General features: G+C 45.4%; 2 protein-coding genes across 4 annotated transcripts; both read left to right on the plus strand.

Annotated features, from left to right (window-relative positions):
* The first annotated feature begins 379 nt into the window (after nt 1–379).
* On the plus strand, nt 380–19,369 carry LOC140289088 (sorting nexin-9-like). 3 transcript variants are annotated; one of them, XM_072379240.1, is made up of 17 exons: nt 380–472; nt 1,702–1,788; nt 4,256–4,330; nt 4,447–4,531; nt 5,778–5,934; nt 7,273–7,357; nt 7,439–7,564; nt 10,493–10,610; nt 10,747–10,877; nt 10,962–11,065; nt 11,311–11,414; nt 12,542–12,619; nt 12,765–12,841; nt 12,916–13,005; nt 13,096–13,210; nt 18,385–18,476; nt 18,556–19,369. In XM_072379240.1, the coding sequence occupies exons 1-17, from the start codon at nt 464–466 to the stop codon at nt 18,601–18,603; spliced, it is 1,581 nt and encodes a 526-aa protein (XP_072235341.1). In that variant the 5' UTR covers nt 380–463; the 3' UTR covers nt 18,604–19,369. The 3 variants fall into 3 exon arrangements, with proteins under 3 accessions (XP_072235341.1, XP_072235339.1, XP_072235340.1); XM_072379238.1 differs by lacking the exons at nt 18,385–18,476; nt 18,556–19,369 and having other exon boundaries at nt 5,787–5,934; nt 13,096–13,248; XM_072379239.1 differs by lacking the exons at nt 18,385–18,476; nt 18,556–19,369 and having other exon boundaries at nt 5,790–5,934; nt 13,096–13,248.
* LOC140295967 (uncharacterized) lies at nt 15,236–18,368 on the plus strand (the record flags this gene model as incomplete). The annotated part of the gene is made up of 9 exons (XM_072379693.1): nt 15,236–15,275; nt 15,469–15,570; nt 15,812–15,889; nt 16,119–16,220; nt 16,306–16,383; nt 16,589–16,666; nt 16,872–16,949; nt 17,047–17,124; nt 17,194–18,368. Coding segments are annotated over exons 1-9 (1,809 nt in total), but the record flags the coding sequence as incomplete, so codon positions are not given.
* Nucleotides 19,370–20,712: the final 1,343 nt, after the last annotated feature.

Here is a 20,712-nt window from a genome sequence, read left to right on the forward strand (position 1 = left end):
AGTATTTTAAGTGTTTTTTACAGTGCATCTCCACATGTAACAGGACACTTTCCAGGACACGCCCAGTCAACTGAACACTAACCCGCGTTTCCGGGTGTGAGTTCACTCCGTCAAGCTTTTTTGTTACGTCAGAGGACACAGGAAGTGTGCCTTCAGAATAAAACTTTAATTTGCAGCGCTTCTAAAACGACCTGACACCCTGAGGTGGAATCTGCGTCACAGCCAGTATCTCTGACATCACAGCACATTCCTGTTCATGTTCGGTTCCGTAAACATAAGGACAAAGAAGGTAAACAGCACGTTCAGTAACGGGACTGTGCCAGGCTCTTATTGTAAAAGGATGACCGGAAGTGCCATGCGCGTACCTTGTTTATTGACATAGCTGTCGCAGGCTGTGCCGTGAGGCGACGGGATGAAGCTCTGATCGGAACCGAAGATCAGAACCTTCTGCTGTGACGTCAGCATGGCTAAGGTAAGAACTCACCTGTCCCTGATGGCGGGAACGCGTCATCTGCCGCGGTCTCTGGCGGCGCGCGTGGAGTCTCGGTTCCTGCAGGGACTCCGCAGAGAAAAGTGAGAATTTATGGGTCGTGGGCACAAAGATGAGGTGCAGGTGTCTCACAGAGGAGCAGCTGCGCGTGAGGCAGGTGTAAAAACAAAGGGACAGGTGAAGGAAGGGCTGCGTGTGTTCATCACCGTGTTTGTCACCTACAACAGGACCGACTCGGTTCTAGCACCAGAAACCGAATCAGATTAGGTTACAGCAGGTAACAGGTGGCGCTTGTAAGTTTCTGTCAGACAATATTCAAACCGAACTTTGCACATAGGAAACAGGTGTGCTGTGATGACGTAGGTATTTACCTGGAAACATTCATCCAGCCTGAGGCTGTGAGGCCAGGGTTCTGACCCAGAGTCCCGATCCAGTCCTCATTTCTTCCAGCCTTTCCTCCAGATAGCTGCATCTATGAAAAACAGCAAAGAAAACACAGTTTGACAGACAGAAAATAGGATTTCTGCAGCAACAAGGTGATTCCCAAAGAGCTATTAGCTGAAAACTTGGCATATCTCAGCATGGTGTGCAGTGTGTCCTTAAAACATTTGAGGAAACTGGACAAGTGGAGGACAAAAGAAGAAGTGTCAGGCCTAAAAAACTATCTCCAGCAGATGAACAGGATCTGAAAGTGATGTCCTTAAGAAAGAGGAAAAAATCCAGCTGTGACCTGACAGGACCTGAGAGATGCATCTGGACCTTCAGCTGATCCATCTACTGTTGGCCTCATCCCAAGACCCCAAGCTTCAGGTTTTATTTTCCCTCAGGGAGGAGCCTGAATCAGCTTTAACATGAATCACTGTATTTTAGTAGCTCTTCTCCGTTTATATCAGTTCACTGTTTGCTCCCCTCCTCGGTGAGGGTCAGGAAAGCAAAGATGTGGTTAAATGTCATGTTGGAGGTTGAATTTTGAGAACCAAAGCAGAATTTTGTTTCACAACAAACACAAGCAGAATGGTGTAAAACTTGTATGGAGTCTGGTGTGAGCACAGGGTGAAAATATGAATGCTGTGTGGACAGGAAGATGGCGGTCTCACTGACAAACAGACGCTTCCTGTCAGGAAGACCCTCAGTGACAGCCAGCAGTGACCCTTATCCAGCTGATGAGTGACTCTGAAACAGAGGATAACGGGTCTGTTTGTGTGTTTCAGGCTCAGGTTCTGTACGACTTCACAGCCGAACCAGGAAACGACGAGCTTTCAGTACGCCAGGGGGAGACCGTGACAGTGATCGACCAGGTATGTGCAGTTTATACTGTAGGAATACCCCAGGAACACAGTAGGAATACCCCAGGAACGCAGTAGGAATACTCCAGGAACACAGTAGGAATACCCCAGGAACACAGTAGGAATACCCCAGGAACACAGTAGGAATACCCCAGGAACACAGTAGGAATACTCCAGGTACACAGTAGGAATACTCCAGTTACACAGTAGGAATACTCCAGGAACACAGTAGGAATACTCCAGGTACACAGTAGGAATACTCCAGGAACACAGTAGGAATACTCCAGGAACACAGTAGGAATACTCCAGGAACGCAGTAGGAATACTCCAGGAACACAGTAGGAATACCCCAGGAACACAGTAGGAATACCCCAGGAACACAGTAGGAATACCCCAGGAACACAGTAGGAATACTCCAGGTACACAGTAGGAATACTCCAGTTACACAGTAGGAATACTCCAGGAACACAGTAGGAATACTCCAGGTACACAGTAGGAATACTCCAGGAACACAGTAGGAATACTCCAGGAACACAGTAGGAATACTCCAGGAACACAGTAGGAATACTCCAGGAACACAGTAGGAATACTCCAGGAACACAGTAGGAATACTCCAGGAACACAGTAGGAATACCCCAGGAACACAGTAGGAATACCCCAGGTACACAGTAGGAATACCCCAGGAACACAGTAGGAATACCCCAGGAACACAGTAGGAATACTCCAGGAACACAGTAGGAATACCCCAGGTACACAGTAGGAATACTCCAGGAACACAGTAGGAATACCCCAGGAACACAGTAGGAATACTCCAGGAACACAGTAGGAATACTCCAGGAACACAGTAGGAATACTCCAGGAACACAGTAGGAATACTCCAGGAACACAGTAGGAATACTCCAGGAACACAGTAGGAATACTCCAGGAACACAGTAGGAATACCCCAGGAACACAGTAGGAATACCCCAGGAACACAGTAGGAATACTCCAGGAACACAGTAGGAATACCCCAGGTACACAGTAGGAATACTCCAGGAACACAGTAGGAATACTCCAGGAACACAGTAGGAATACTCCAGGTACACAGTAGGAATACCCCAGGAACACAGTAGGAATACCCCAGGAACACAGTAAGAATACCCCAGGAACACAGTAGGAGTACTCCAGGAACACAGTAGGAGTACTCCAGGAACACAGTAGGAATACTCCAGGAACACAGTAGGAGTACTCCAGGAACACAGTAGGAATACCCCAGGAACACAGTAGGAATACCCCAGGAACACAGTAGGAATACTCCAGGAACACAGTAGGAATACCCCAGGAACACAGTAGGAATACTCCAGGAACACAGTAGGAATACCCCAGGAACACAGTAGGAATACCCCAGGAACACAGTAGGAATACTCCAGGAACACAGTAGGAATACTCCAGGAACACAGTAGGAATACTCCAGGAACACAGTAGGAATACTCCAGGTACACAGTAGGAATACTCCAGGTACACAGTAGGAATACTCCAGGAACACAGTAGGAATACCCCAGGAACACAGTAGGAATACTCCAGGAACACAGTAGGAATACCCCAGGAACACAGTAGGAATACCCCAGGAACACAGTAGGAATACCCCAGGAACACAGTAGGAATACCCCAGGAACACAGTAGGAATACTCCAGGAACACAGTAGGAATACTCCAGGAACACAGTAGGAATACTCCAGGAACACAGTAGGAATACTCCAGGAACACAGTAGGAATACTCCAGGAACACAGTAGGAATACTCCAGGAACACAGTAGGAATACTCCAGGAACACAGTAGGAATACCCCAGGTACACAGTAGGAATACTCCAGGAACACAGTAGGAATACCCCAGGAACACAGTAGGAATACTCCAGGAACACAGTAGGAATACTCCAGGAACACAGTAGGAATACTCCAGGAACACAGTAGGAATACTCCAGGAACACAGTAGGAATACCCCAGGAACACAGTAGGAATACTCCAGGAACACAGTAGGAATACCCCAGGAACACAGTAGGAATACTCCAGGAACACAGTAGGAATACTCCAGGAACACAGTAGGAATACTCCAGGAACACAGTAGGAATACTCCAGGAACACAGTAGGAATACCCCAGGAACACAGTAGGAATACTCCAGGAACACAGTAGGAATACTCCAGGAACACAGTAGGAATACCCCAGGAACACAGTAGGAATACCCCAGGAACACAGTAGGAATACCCCAGGAACACAGTAGGAATACCCCAGGAACACAGTAGGAATACTCCAGGAACACAGTAGGAATACTCCAGGAACACAGTAGGAATACTCCAGGAACACAGTAGGAATACTCCAGGTACACAGTAGGAATACCCCAGGAACACAGTAGGAATACTCCAGGAACACAGTAGGAATACCCCAGGAACACAGTAGGAATACCCCAGGAACACCCCCAGGACTGACATGTGTCTGCTGTACAGGCTGTGGGCGGAGGCTGGATCGCAGCCCAGAACTCCAGCGGGCAAACCGGGCTGGTACCTGAGGGATATTTACAGGTGAGCAGGACAAGGTCACAGAATACAAATCCAGGCTTTATTGATAGAACCGCAAAGCTAGAAAACAGCCACAGAGACAGGAGACCGTCTCCTCATGTAATGCTGTTCTGTTTCAGATTGGTGGACGTGGAGACCCGCCGTCGGGGGGTGTCAACAGCACCGGGGGGTGGGACAGTCGAGGATATACAGCTTCACAACAAGGTAACGAATGCCTGCTAACCCATGGAGCTAGGAAATATTATACAATATATTATAATATATACAGTGGGACTGGAGATGCGCTACCTGTGATAAATGTGATATAAAATAACCTTTATCAGCCTTGTAAGTACAACACAGGATTTGGCTGAAACAACAAAACGAATGGCCCCTTCACTGGGTTTCAACCAGCATAAACAAAAGGCACGTGCACGTGCACAGTGTTACTCGTGCACGTGCACAGTGTTACTCGTGCACGTGCACAGTGTTACTCGTGCACGTGCACAGTGTTACTCGTGCACGTGCACAGTGTTACTCGTGCACGTGCACAGTGTTACTCGTGCACTCACGAGTCTATCAGCAGTCAGAGATAAACATGGAAAAAGGGACAAAAGGTGCAAAAAGGACAAAAGGTCTCCCTCCAATGGTCCGGTCCAATGGTTCGGTCCAAAGGTCCGGTCCAATGGTTCGGTCCAAAGGTCCGGTCCAATGGTTCGGTCCAAAGGTCTGGTCCAAAGGTCCGGTCCAATGGTCCGGTCCAATGGTTCGGTCCAATGGTCCGGTCCAAAGGTCCGGTCCAATGGTCCGGTCCAATGGTATGGTCCGGTCCAATGGTCCGGTCCAATGGTATGGTCCGGTCCAATGGTCCGGTCCAAAGGTCCAGGGCTCTGCCAGTCCTCACTGATGGCACACGTCCTCTGGCAGCTTCTCAGAGTTCTCACACATAAACCACGGGACGAGTCTCCGTCCATCTTGGGAGTATTTTACTTTACACTATCCAGCTGGGAGGCTGATGAAGCAGCCTCTGCTGTCACTAACCGGCTGCGTTAAAGCCCCTCCCACCTTGAACAGGTGAGGACGGGATTGGCTGAGCCCATAAACATACTAAGATGGGATGATAAAGAGAGCTTCTCTGCCCCACAAACAAAGTGGTCTCCTGTCTTTTGTGCCGACAACCGGATATGAATGGATTTTAAAACTTACACCATCCTGTTATCCGACTTTTAACTGCTGTCTTTTCCAAACATATTTACACTTCGTGAACTCTTATTTATTACCAACACAAGCTTTTTAATCTGCATGTGAATGAAGCCACGGGGCTACAGTTTCTTTTATTACTCGCAGCAGTTTAATTGAACCTGAGTTTTATCTGAGGCGTTCAAAATGTGAAACGGTGAGATGGCGCCTGAAGGTTTGTTCAAAGCTGATTGGCTGGTCTCTGTGGGGAAATGGTTGTAAAATATAACAGTGTCTCCAGAAGCTGTCGACGACGATGACGGGGAGTGGGATGATGACTGGGATGACCAATCCATTAGCAGTTACCATGGCAACGGCCAGGTGGAGGAGGAGAGCGGGGCTTCAGGACGGAGTATGCATGGACCCTCCGTCAAGATCTCCCTCAACAAGTAATCACATTTTCTAAATGCACACGAAACCGGTGGAGTCCAGTAGGTGGTGTCAGAGTCTACTGGAGTCTCCTAGGAGGAGGTGTCTGTCAGTCCTGGTCCTCAAGGACTCCACTGCTCCTGCACACCTGATTCAAATGAATGGGTCGTCCTCAGCCCAAATGAATGGGTCGTCCTCAGCCCAAATGAATGGGTCTCCCTCAGCCCAAATGAATGGGTCGTCCTCAGCCCAAATGAATGGGTCTTCCTCAGCCCAAATGAATGGGTCGTCCTCAGCCCAAATGAATGGGTCGTCCTCAGCCCAAATGAATGGGTCGTCCTCAGCCCAGATTAATGGGTCTTCCTCAGCCCAAATGAATGGGTCGTCCTCAGCCCAAATGAATGGGTCGTCCTCAGCCCAAATGAATGGGTCGTCCTCAGCCCAAATGAATGGGTCTCCCTCAGCCCAAATGAATGGGTCTCCCTCAGCCCAAATGAATGGGTCGTCCTCAGCCCAAATGAATGGGTCGTCCTCAGTCCAAATGAATGGGTCTTCCTCAGCCCAAATGAATGGGTCTTCCTCAGCCCAAATGAATGGGTCGTCCTCAGCCCAAATGAATGGGTCGTCCTCAGTCCAAATGAATGGGTCGTCCTCAGCCCAAATGAATGGGTCGTCCTCAGCCCAAATGAATGGGTCTCCCTCAGCCCAAATGAATGGGTCTCCCTCAGCCCAAATGAATGGGTCTCCCTCAGCCCAAATGAATGGGTCGTCCTCAGCCCAAATGAATGGGTCGTCCTCAGCCCAAATGAATGGGTCGTCCTCAGCCCAAATGAATGGGTCGTCCTCAGCCCAAATGAATGGGTCGTCCTCAGCCCAAATGAATGGGTCTCCCTCAGCCCAAATGAATGGGTCTCCCTCAGCCCAAATGAATGGGTCTCCCTCAGCCCAAATGAATGGGTCGTCCTCAGCCCAAATGAATGGGTCGTCCTCAGCCCAAATGAATGGGTCGTCCTCAGCCCAAATGAATGGGTCTTCCTCAGCCCAAATGAATGGGTCGTCCTCAGCCCAAATGAATGGGTCGTCCTCAGCCCAAATGAATGGGTCTTCCTCAGCCCAAATGAATGGGTCGTCCTCAGCCCAAATGAATGGGTCTCCCTCAGCCCAAATGAATGGGTCGTCCTCAGCCCAAATGAATGGGTCGTCCTCAGCCCAAATGAATGAGGACGACCCATTCATTTGAATCAGGTGTGCAGGAGCAGGGAAACATGGAAAACATGCAGGGCGGGGTGCCTTGAGGACCAGGATTGAGAAACACTGCTGTAGAGTCCAGTAAAGTCCATATTCTGGTGTCTCCTCAGGTTCCCGTTCTCCAAAGGCCCGAGTCCAGAAGTCTTCCTGTTGGCCAAACTACCTGCAAACAGCAGAGACAGACTTCCTGTCTACGTGAGTCCTCAGGCTGACCAATCATTGTTCCTGACCTGCCCATTGCTGCACTCTCATTGGTTCTGTTCCTTGTCCAATCAGGTGGGAGAGGTGGGTCCAGTCTGGCTGTATCCGACATCTTCTCTGGAATGCTTGATCGCTGATCCAAAGAAAGAGTCCAAACTATACGGCCTGAAGAGCTTCATTGAGTACCAGATCATACCAAACGTGAGTAGTACTCAGTAATAGCAGTACTCAGTAATAGCAGTACTCAGTAATAGCAGTACTCAGTAATAGCAGTACTCAGTAATAGCAGTACTCAGTAATAGCAGTACTCAGTAATAGCAGTACTCAGTAATAGCAGAACTCAGTAATAGCAGTACTCAGTAATAGCAGTACTCAGTAATAGCAGTACTCAGTAATAGCAGTACTCAGTAATAGCAGAACTCAGTAATAGCAGTACTCAGTAATAGCAGAACTCAGTAATAGCATAACTCAGTAATAGCAGAACTCAGTAATAGCAGTACTCAGTAATAGCAGTACTCAGTAATAGCAGAACTCAGTAATAGCAGTACTCAGTAATAGCAGTACTCAGTAATAGCAGTACTCAGTAATAGCAGAACTCAGTAATAGCAGTACTCAGTAATAGCAGTACTCAGTAATAGCAGAACTCAGTAATAGCAGAACTCAGTAATAGCAGTACTCAGTAATAGCAGTACTCAGTAATAGCAGTACTCAGTAATAGCAGTACTCAGTAATAGCAGTACTCAGTAATAGCAGTACTCAGTAATAGCAGTACTCCGTAATAGCAGTACTCAGTAATAGCAGTACTCAGTAATAGCAGTACTCAGTAATAGCAGAACTCAGTAATAGCAGTACTCAGTAATAGCAGAACTCAGTAATAGCAGTACTCAGTAATAGCAGTACTCAGTAATAGCAGTACTCAGTAATAGCAGAACTCAGTAATAGCAGTACTCAGTAATAGCAGTACTCAGTAATAGCAGTACTCAGTAATAGCAGAACTCAGTAATAGCAGAACTCAGTAATAGCAGTACTCAGTAATAGCAGTACTCAGTAATAGCAGTACTCAGTAATAGCAGTACTCAGTAATAGCAGTACTCAGTAATAGCAGTACTCAGTAATAGCAGTACTCCGTAATAGCAGTACTCAGTAATAGCAGTACTCAGTAATAGCAGTACTCAGTAATAGCAGAACTCAGTAATAGCAGTACTCAGTAATAGCAGAACTCAGTAATAGCAGTACTCAGTAATAGCAGTACTCAGTAATAGCAGTACTCAGTAATAGCAGTACTCAGTAATAGCAGTACTCAGTAATAGCAGAACTCAGTAATAGCAGTACTCAGTAATAGCAGTACTCAGTAATAGCAGTACTCAGTAATAGCAGTACTCAGTAATAGCAGTACTCAGTAATAGCAGTACTCCGTAATAGCAGTACTCCGTAATAGCAGTACTCAGTAATAGCAGAACTCAGTAATAGCAGTACTCAGTAATAGCAGTACTCAGTAATAGCAGTACTCAGTAATAGCAGTACTCAGTAATAGCAGTACTCAGTAATAGCAGAACTCAGTAATAGCAGTACTCAGTAATAGCAGTACTCAGTAATAGCAGTACTCAGTAATAGCAGTACTCAGTAATAGCAGTACTCAGTAATAGCAGAACTCAGTAATAGCAGTACTCAGTAATAGCAGAACTCAGTAATAGCAGAACTCAGTAATAGCAGTACTCAGTAATAGCAGAACTCAGTAATAGCAGAACTCAGTAATAGCAGAACTCAGTAATAGCAGTACTCAGTAATAGCAGTACTCCGTAATAGCAGAACTCAGTAATAGCAGTACTCAGTAATAGCAGAACTCAGTAATAGCAGAACTCAGTAATAGCAGAACTCAGTAATAGCAGAACTCAGTAGAACTCAGCAGTACTAAGCAGGGATGTGGACTCGAGTCATGAATTTAATGACTTCAGACTTGACAAAATGATAAAAGACTTGAAACTCGACTTTAACTTTCACTGAAATGACTTTACTTTGACTTCAGCCTTTTGACCTGGAAGTACTTGATCCTACAGAATATGATCAAAGTCTGAAAGCTAATGCCAGCTTAATGAGGGACTTCAGCATTGGTGCACACAGCAATCTATTGAGCCCACCACATAGCGCACGTTGATTTTCTGAGTTGCACAGACTCTGTTCCAACCAGTACACAGAAACATGCCTTTTAACCAACAAAAGTCTGCAAAAGCTACAGCAAGAACATAAGAACCAACCCTGATGTCATTCGCCCCTAAAGTGTCCCTCGGGCTGTCGCTGATGGTGTTTAATACTGATTAAACACCAGCTGTAACACTGCTGACAGTAACTTAATGTTACAAATATATTGCACGCCGAAGACATGCATGTTATGATCTGTGATTCAAATTAAATTTAATTTAAATTAAATTTAAATTGGGTGTTTGGCTCTGTGTGCAGACCAAGAACCAACTTCAAAGCCAATGCCAGCAATGGCTGTGACTTGAAAATCAGTGTTAAGGACTTGGACTTTTCAGTCTTGACTTATGACTTGAGTAAGAGAGACTTGAGACTTGTAAAATAATGACTTGGTCTCACTTAGTACTACTCAGTACTACTCAGTAATACTCAGTACTACTCAGTAATACTCAGTAATACTCAGCAAAACTCAGTAATACTCAGTACTACTCAGTAATACTCAGTAATACTCAGTAAAACTCAGTAATACTCAGTACTACTCAGTACTACTCAGTAAAACTCAGTAAAACTCAGTAATACTCAGTACTACTCAGTACTACTCAGTACTACTCAGTAAAACTCAGTACTACTCAGTAAAACTCAGTACTACTCAGTACTACTCAGTACTACTCAGTAAAACTCAGTACTACTCAGTACTACTCAGTACTACTCAGTAATACTCAGTAATACTCAGTACTACTCAGTAAAACTCAGTAATACTCAGTACTACTCAGTAAAACTCAGTAATACTCAGTAATACTCAGTAAAACTCAGTAATACTCAGTACTACTCAGCAAAATTCAGTAATACTCAGTAAAACTCAGCAAAACTCAGTAATTCTCAATAAAAATCAATAACACTCGGAAGTACTTACAGTATTATTCTTTCCAAAAGACCACCAACAGACCTGTCAATCATCGATACAAGCATTTTGATTGGCTGTATGAACGTCTGTTGGAGAAGTTCGGCTCTTTGCTGCCCATCCCTTCACTTCCTGATAAACAGGTGACAGGTAAGCAGTTACCGTAACAACACCCACTGAAGCCAACCGCTGGGCTCGCCCTTTGCAGGCCTGTGGCGTCTGTAGGACTCACCTGTGCCTGTATGACTCTGCTGCACCTGTGTCTGGGTCTTACCTGTGCTCTCAGGTCGGTTTGAGGAGGACTTCATCAGGATGAGGATGGAGCGTTTGCAAGGCTGGATGACTCGGATGTGTCGTCACCCCATCATCTCCCAGAGTGAAGTCTTCCAACTGTTCCTGACCTACAAAGATGAGAGGGTAGCTAGATCCCGCCCCTGCAGGTGGCCTGACATCATCGTGTTCTTGATCTTGATTGGCTGAGGCAACGTTTTGGTCTTTCAGGAGTGGAAGGCGGGGAAGAGGAGGGCGGAGAAAGATGAAACAGTGGGTCCGATGATGTTCAGTCTTGTTGAACCTGAAGCAGCAGAGCTAGATGCCACCCAGGTGTAAGTCACCTTTATGAATGTAATACCTGTTTTTACCCAGGGCTCAACTATCAGACTCCAGGCTGCGGGCCTGACAGGGAGTTGATTTAATAACATGGGATTAGAGTCAAGTATCGGGGCGGTATCGACACATAAGATCAGCGATAGAAAGAGTGTAGGTGAGATATCAGGGTACAGCTACACTTCAGGTGTCACAACAGGTGAGCTCAGAAACAAACAGTGTGTATTTGTGTGTTTCTGTGTAGTGAACAGAGGTGTGAGCAGCACAGTCGGTTTACAAAGTCAATGGATGACGGAGTCAGGGAACTGCTGAACGTTGGGCAAACACACTGGAAGCGCTGCGTTGGACGTGAGTTTGAACTCGCCCTGAAACACAGGAACTTTTATTGATTGGATTTTGTTGTATGTTATTGCTTTTAATTGTTCTTTACTTATTCTTTTCTTTATCTGTTATCTGCTGTAAAGCATTTTGGTACACCGAAAGGATTGTTGTAAAGTGCTGTAGAAATAAAGTACCGTATTTTCCGCACTATAAGGCGCAGCCTCAGTTATGGGGTCCGTTTCTGAACTGAACCCATATATAAGGCTCACCTGATCATAAGGCTCACCTGATCATAAGGTGAACGTATTACCCAATGTTCTCTGATTGGTTTATCGCTGCCATGTTTTACGTTCCTGTGTCAGCGGGAAATGGTCCGACGGTCAAGGACAACGTCATCGGTCGTTTTTACACTTTATAAACTCATAAACTGCACATCGGTCTGCATCACATCTCAGACTGAAGGCTCTCACTGGGACATGGGCAGAAGCATCAATGACACGATTCAATCGCTGAATACCAGCTCCATACAGTCTTCGCCCCATTCAGAGTGAATGGCTGGGATCCGCCTGGCGCTGGATTCGCACCGAAGAAAGCGGGTGATGGAAGTGGCCGGTCGCCATTTATTTCCAATGTACAGAGCGAAGAGGCGTGGCTAAAGTGAACGCGGCTAAAGTGAAGGCGGCTAAAGTGAAGGCGGCTAAAGTGAACGAGGCTAAAGTGAACGCGGCTAAAGTGAACGCGGCGGTGAGTGAACGCGGCTAAAGTGAACGCGGCGGTGAGTGAACACGGCGGTGAGTGAACGCGGCTAAAGTGAACGTGGCGGTGAGTGAACGCGGCTAAAGTGAACACGGCGGTGAGTGATGCGGAGGGGGCTTAATGCCCCGATGAATGCTCGGAGCTCCCCGCAGTAAGTTCAAAATGGCTTTTAGGTGCCTTATGGTGCGGAAAATACGGTACTTTTACATTTACACACAGCTACAAAGAGTCTTCCCAAAGTCTCTTAATAACAGAGTTTAACTGAGTCCCAAAACAGCTGTAGAGATTAAAACCACCACAAAAATAAGATGGTAAACAACCACAAGCAGCACAGAGGGAGTGAAGTTAGCAAAGTGTCGTAAAGCTCACTGGATGTTGTGTTTGACTCCGTTATCCAGCGCTGCCGAAAGAGTACGAGCGGATTGGCCGAGCCTTCAGGAACCTGTCGACTGTTTTTACCAACAGCAGGTATCCAGGTGAGGACAGACACACAGCAGTGACAAAGTGATGCATTCTGGGAAACTGTATACAGAGGCCAACACTTTCCCTTTTAGAAAGCTTAAATATCTGAGTGTCCCTGAATGCAGCAGCAGAGTGTGTGTGATGGTGATGTGTTTGAAGGCGAGGAGACGCTGACAGACGCCCTGACGGCCGCTGGAAAAACCTACGAGGACATCGCTCAGATCGTGGCGCAGCAGGTGACTCACGCACAGTGATTAGTGAGCGTTGCCATGGTTTCCTGTTTCGTTCACACGCTGTGTGCTGCTTCCAGCCTCAGAAGGATCTCCACTTCTTGCTGGAGACCAACAGCGAGTACAAGGGCCTGCTGGGATGTTTCCCAGAAATCATCACCGTGCACAAGGTACTGCAGAGAGACCGCAAATGGAGGCGCTGCACCCAGGTGGGCGTGAGAAGGGGGCGTGGCCTCACCTGCGTGTGTGTGTGTGTTCAGGCAGCCGTGGAAAAGGTGAAGGAGGCCGACCGGCTGGTTTCAGCAGGAAGACTGAGCAGCAGCGACAGGAAGGGCATGAACCAGCGGCTGAGCAGCATGAGCTACGCCCTGCAGGGTACTACACACTGTACTACATGAAGTACTACACACTGTACTACATAAAGTACTACACACTGTACTACATAAAGTACTACAGACAGTACCACAGACAGTACTGAGCAGCAGCGACAGGAAGGGCATGAACCAGCGGCTGAGCAGCATGAGCTACGCCCTGCAGGGTACTGCACACTGTACTAAATGAAGTACTACACACTGTACTACATAAAGTACTACACACTGTACTACATAAAGTACTACACACTGTACTACATGAAGTACTACACACTGTACTACATAAAGTACTACACACTGTACTACATAAAGTACTACACACTGTACTACAGAAAGTACTACACACTGTACTACATAAAGTACTACACACTGTACTACATAAAGTACTACACACTGTACTAAATGAAGTACTACACACTGTACTACATAAAGTACTACACACTGTACTACATAAAGTACTACACACTGTACTACATAAAGTACTACACACTGTACTACAGAAAGTACTACACACTGTACTACATAAAGTACTACACACTGTACTACATAAAGTACTGCACACTGTACTACATAAAGTACTACACACTATACTGCATAAAGTACTACAGACAGTACTGAGCAGCAGCGACAGGAAGGGCATGAACCAGCGGCTGAGCAGCATGAGCTACGCCCTGCAGGGTACTACACACTATACTACATGAAGTACTACACACTGTACTACATAAAGTACTACAGACAGTACTACAGACAGTACTACACACTGTACTACATGAAGTACTACACACTGTACTACATGAAGTACTACACACTGTACTACACACTGTACTACATGAAGTACTACACACTGTACTACATAAAGTACTACAGACAGTACTACAGACAGTACTGAGCAGCAGCGACAGGAAGGGCATGAACCAGTGGCTGAGCAGCATGAGCTACGCCCTGCAGGGTACTGCACACTGTACTAAATGAAGTACTACACACTGTACTACATAAAGTACTACACACTGTACTACATAAAGTACTACACACTGTACTACATGAAGTACTACACACTGTACTACATAAAGTACTACACACTGTACTACATAAAGTACTACACACTGTACTACAGAAAGTACTACACACTGTACTACATAAAGTACTACACACTGTACTACATAAAGTACTACACACTGTACTAAATGAAGTACTACACACTGTACTACATAAAGTACTACACACTGTACTACATAAAGTACTACACACTGTACTACATAAAGTACTACACACTGTACTACAGAAAGTACTACACACTGTACTACATAAAGTACTACACACTGTACTACATAAAGTACTGCACACTGTACTACATAAAGTACTACACACTATACTGCATAAAGTACTACAGACAGTACTGAGCAGCAGCGACAGGAAGGGCATGAACCAGCGGCTGAGCAGCATGAGCTACGCCCTGCAGGGTACTACACACTATACTACATGAAGTACTACACACTGTACTACATAAAGTACTACAGACAGTACTACAGACAGTACTACACACTGTACTACATGAAGTACTACACACTGTACTACATGAAGTACTACACACTGTACTACACACTGTACTACATGAAGTACTACACACTGTACTACATAAAGTACTACAGACAGTACTACAGACAGTACTGAGCAGCAGCGACAGGAAGGGCATGAACCAGTGGCTGAGCAGCATGAGCTACGCCCTGCAGGGTACTGCACACTGTACTACATAAAGTACTACACACTGTACTACATAAAGTACTACAGACAGTACTGAGCAGCAGCGACAGGAAGGGCATGAACCAGCGGTTGAGCAGCATGAGCTACGCCCTGCAGGGTACTGCACACTGTACTACATAAAGTACTACACACTGTACTACATAAAGTACTACACACTATACTACAGAAAGTACTACACACTGTACTACATAAAGTACTACAGACAGTACTACATAAATTACTACAGACAGTACTACAGACAGTACTGAGCAGCAGCGACAGGAAGGGCATGAACCAGCGGCTGAGCAGCATGAGCTACGCCCTGCAGGGTACTGCACACTGTACTACATAAAGTACTACACACTGTACTACATAAAGTACTACACACTGTACTACATAAAGTACTACACACTGTACTACATAAAGTACTACACACTGTACTACATAAAGTACTACACACTGTACTACAGAAAGTACTACACACTGTACTACATAAAGTACTACACACTGTACTACATAAAGTACTACAGACAGTACCACAGACAGTACCACAGACAGTCCTGAGCAGCAGCGACAGGAAGGGCATGAACCAGCGGCTGAGCAGCATGAGCTACGCCCTGCAGGGTACTACACACTGTACTACATAACGTACTACACACTGTACTACATAACGTACTACACACTGTACTACAGACAGTACTACACACTGTACTACACACTGTACTACATAAAGTACTACACACTGTACTACATAAAGTACTGCACACTGTACTACATAAAGTACTACACACTGTACTACATAACGTACTACACACTGTACTACAGACAGTACTACACACTGTACTACACACTGTACTACATAAAGTACTACAGACAGTACTGAGCAGCAGCGACAGGAAGGGCATGAACCAGCGGCTGAGCAGCATGAGCTACGCCCTGCAGGGTACTACACACTGTACTACATAAAGTACTACACACTGTACTACAGACAGTACTACACACTGTACTACACACTGTACTACATAAAGTACTACACACTGTACTACATAAAGTACTGCACACTGTACTACATAAAGTACTACACACTGTACTACATAAAGTACTACACACTTTACTACATAAAGTACTGCACACTGTACTACATAAAGTACTACACACTGTACTACATAAAGTACTACAGACAGTACCACAGACAGTACCACAGACAGTCCTGAGCAGCAGCGACAGGAAGGGCATGAACCAGCGGCTGAGCAGCATGAGCTACGCCCTGCAGGGTACTACACACTGTACTACATAACGTACTACACACTGTACTACAGACAGTACTACACACTGTACTACACACTGTACTACATAAAGTACTACAGACAGTACTGAGCAGCAGCGACAGGAAGGGCATGAACCAGCGGCTGAGCAGCATGAGCTACGCCCTGCAGGGTACTACACACTGTACTACATAAAGTACTACACACTGTACTACAGACAGTACTACACACTGTACTACACACTGTACTACATAAAGTACTGCACACTGTACTACATAAAGTACTACACACTGTACTACATAAAGTACTGCACACTGTACTACATAAAGTACTGCACACTGTACTACATAAAGTACTACACACTGTACTACATAAAGTACTACAGACAGTACTGAGCAGCAGCGACAGGAAGGGCATGAACCAGCGGCTGAGCAGCATGAGCTACGCCCTGCAGGGTACTACACACTGTACTACATAAAGTACTACACACTGTACTACAGACAGTACTACACACTGTACTACACACTGTACTACATAAAGTACTGCACACTGTACTACATAAAGTACTACACACTGTACTACATAAAGTACTGCACACTGTACTACATAAAGTACTACACACTGTACTACATAAAGTACTACACACTGTACTACATAAAGTACTACAGACAGTACTGAGCAGCAGCGACAGGAAGGGCATGAACCAGCGGCTGAGCAGCATGAGCTACGCCCTGCAGGGTACTACACACTGTACTACATAAAGTATTACACACTGTACTACATAAAGTACTACACACTGTACTACATAAAGTACTACACACTATACTGCATAAAGTACCACAGACAGTACTGAGCAGCAGCGACAGGAAGGGCATGAACCAGCGGTTGAGCAGCATGAGCTACGCCCTGCAGGGTACTACACACTGTACTACATAAAGTACTACACACTGTACTACATAAAGTACTACACACTGTACCACAGACAGTACTGAGCAGCAGCGACAGGAAGGGCATGAGCAGCATGCTACAGATATTACTACAGACAGTACTACAGACAGTACTACAGATAATACTTCAGACAGTACTTTAGACAGTATCACAGACAGTACTACAGACAGTACTACAGATAATACTACAGACAGTACCACAGACAGTACTACAGACAATACTACATACAGTACTACAGATAATACTTCAGACAGTACCACAGACAGTACTACAGACAGTACCACAGACAGTACTACAGACAGTACCTCAGACAGTACCACAGACAGTACTACAGGCAGTACTACAGATAATACTTCAGACAGTACTACAGACAGTACTACAGACAGTACTACAGATAATACTTCAGACAGTACCACAGACAGTACCACAGACAATACTACAGATAATACTTCAGACAGTACCACAGACAGTACTACAGACAGTACCACAGACAGTACTACAGACAGTACCTCAGACAGTACCACAGACAGTACTACAGGCAGTACTACAGATAATACTTCAGACAGTACTACAGACAGTACTACAGACAGTACTACAGATAATACTTCAGACAGTACCACAGACAGTACCACAGACAGTACCACAGACAATACTACAGATAATACTTCAGACAGTACCACAGACAGTACTACAAACAGTACTACAAACAGTACTACAGACAGTACCACAGACAGTACCTCAGATAGTACCACAGACAGTACTACAAACAGTACTACAGACAGTATCACAGACAGTACCTCAGATAGTACCACAGACAGTACTACAAACAGTACCACAGACAGTACCACAGACAGTACTACAGACAGTACTACAAACAGTACCACAGACAGTACCACAGACAGTACTACAGACAGTACCTCAGATAGTACCACAGACAGTACTACAGACAGTACTACAGATAGTACCACAGATAGTACCACAGACAGTACTACAGACAGTACTACAGACAGTACTACAGACAGTACCTCAGACAGTACCACAGACAGTACTACAGATAGTACCACAGATAGTACCACAGACAGTACTACAGACAGTACTACAGACAGTACTACAGACAGTACCTCAGACAGTACCACAGACAGTACCACAGACAGTACTACAGACAGTACTACAGACAGTACTACAGACAGTACCACATTGGTAACCAGGCATCTTGGTTTTCCAGCTGAGATGAACCATTTCCATAGCAACCGTATCTATGACTACAACCGTGTGATGCAGTGTTACCTGGAGCAACAGGTGACCTTCTATCAGCAGGTGAGGAGGGGAAGGGAAGGGGCGGGGCCGGGTGTGATGACGTGTGACATCACCTCCTTTCTGCTGTCTGATTGGTCAGATCGCCGATAAGCTGAGAGAAGCTCTGAGCCACTTCACCACGCTGTGAGGGTGGAGCCTGATGATGTCACAGATGATGTGAGTCATGGCGCCATCGACACATCCGGGACTGTTACCAGAAGAAGCTTTTTGAATACACTATAACTCTGAATAATGACTGTAATAACTCTGAATAATGACTCATTTTAACAGATTTTACTCATTAAATTTAGCTTTTTACCACCTCTGCTGTGTGTGTCCTCACTGCTGGAAACATCTGTAACTCTGGACCTTCTGACAGAACTGGTTCTGACGACCCTCAGGAGTACTGCTATAACAGGTCCAGCTCTGTGTTTAGCTCAATTAGGCTGGTGCTCTCATTGTGACCTCTGACCCGAGTCAGGAAGCTGTTTCTTCCACCGGCTGAGCCTCAATCTGCTGCCCCCTGCTGGTCAACTCCAAGATCACAAGATTAGACTGTGATTGGTCTGAAGAATCTGGAAAACCTTCCAAAACCCTTCCAAGGACAGGACAGATAAGGCCTCCAGGTGCCATAAAAGCAGGTGTTTCTGTAAAATCAGCCGTTTTCTGCATGGAGTCTGGCTCAGGTTCAGGAACCAGCTGATTCAGCTTTATTGATCTGATATTTTCAGTGTTTTAGTTTCCTATGAGACACACATTCAGCCTTATCTGTAATGTTATTCATCTTTTATTAATATTTTCTTAAAAACTTAAACAATAGTCTTGTAATGTTCTTCTGCATCAACATGGTTCAGGTCGGTCTGATTGAATGTTTTTTCTTCTTAGTTTTGACACATTTTTATTGTTGAAATTGAACACAAACATCTTTCTTCATATTTTATTCTTTTTTTTAAATTGAAATCAAACTGTAAATATTTTGAATGAATAAACTAGAAAAGAAGTATTCCTCTGCGTTAGTTTGATTTGTTTTCATCCTCCTGAAGCTTCAGGCCCAGTTTTAAAATAATAATATTAATGTTTCAATTAGTAAATTTCTCTCTGCTTTTAGAATATTTTGTGTGTATATATTTATGAATAAATGTGATATAATTCTACAGTTTTTGTACATTTTATCTACATCATTTTCACCTTCTTGTATGTTTTCTTGAATGATTTATTGGCTGCTGACTGTGTTATTTTGTGATAAATCAGGTATTTTAGTGACTTTGAGGAGCTGACTCGTGGATTTCTTTACAGAATTTGCCGTGAATTCTCGTCTCTTGCAGCATTTTTCCGTGTTTTTCAGTGAGTCCTCCTCTCTGTGGGCGTTTCTTCTTTTTATCTCCGTTAAGCTGCAGACCTCTCAGACCTCTCGGACTTCGGCGGACTCTGCAGAGCCTGATCTGCTACTGGACCCGGATCGGAACCGTGTCGGACTGAGCCGAACTGTCCTCCTGAGCTGCAAGTGTGTACAAAGCGCAGATCTTCGGCCTGCAGACATCACACCCGCAGCTCTCCATCCCGGTTCCGACCCAGCTTCTGTCTGCAGAGGTGAGGCACAGCGCGCCTGCTGCAGAAAGAGACGCTTTTCTCAACATACGTGGAGCACGCGCGCGCACACACCCGCGCAGGTAATGCCAGGGAGTTATCGCTGAGCAGGGACGTGTTCGGTGTGATCGGCGCACAGTTGACGCACCAGAAATATTTGAATCTCAGTATTTTGGCCCTTCATCGCTTCGGGTTCCGCAGCGGATCTGCTGCTCCGTGTCCCGGTTCGTGGCCGCGGTTCGGTGTTGGTTCGTCAATCATGGACCGTATTCCAGAGATTGTGCGTGTATGATGCTTTCCCGCTGAAATGTTCACTTTCTACCTTCTGAAATCGGTGACAAATGACTGAAAGCTTAATTTGGGAGGTTTCTGAGCAGAGTCCGGCGGGGACAGAGGTCAGCCAGTTTTACGACACTTTAAGTGCTGCTTTATGGGTTTATGGTGCTGCGTTCAGGGGCCTCCAAGCTGGTGACCACCCTCTCTGACCTACCGCTGTGGAGCTCCGAATAGTAACGGTATATGTATGAGAGAGCCAGAGCTGAGGCTCAGTATTGATCTCTGATCATGATTTATAAGTCATTTATAACCCATTCAATAGGGGCCCATTGATTTCCTTTATATCTGTGTCTCTGTTCCAGTGGAGATCCTGACACTTCATCTAAATTATAAA

The sequence above is a fragment of the Leuresthes tenuis genome, unplaced genomic scaffold (assembly GCF_036924035.1).
Source record: "Leuresthes tenuis unplaced genomic scaffold, fLeuTen1.0.hap1 SCAF_1, whole genome shotgun sequence".
In the NCBI taxonomy this organism is placed as follows: domain Eukaryota; kingdom Metazoa; phylum Chordata; class Actinopteri; order Atheriniformes; family Atherinopsidae; genus Leuresthes; species Leuresthes tenuis.

Excerpts from the sequence above, each read along its gene's own strand:
- LOC140289088 (XM_072379240.1), top strand. Across the intron at positions 5,935-7,272 it reads GTCAAGATCTCCCTCAACAA|GTTCCCGTTCTCCAAAGGCC; the intron begins GTAATCACATTT and ends GTGTCTCCTCAG. Across the intron at positions 7,358-7,438 it reads GAGACAGACTTCCTGTCTAC|GTGGGAGAGGTGGGTCCAGT; the intron begins GTGAGTCCTCAG and ends TTGTCCAATCAG.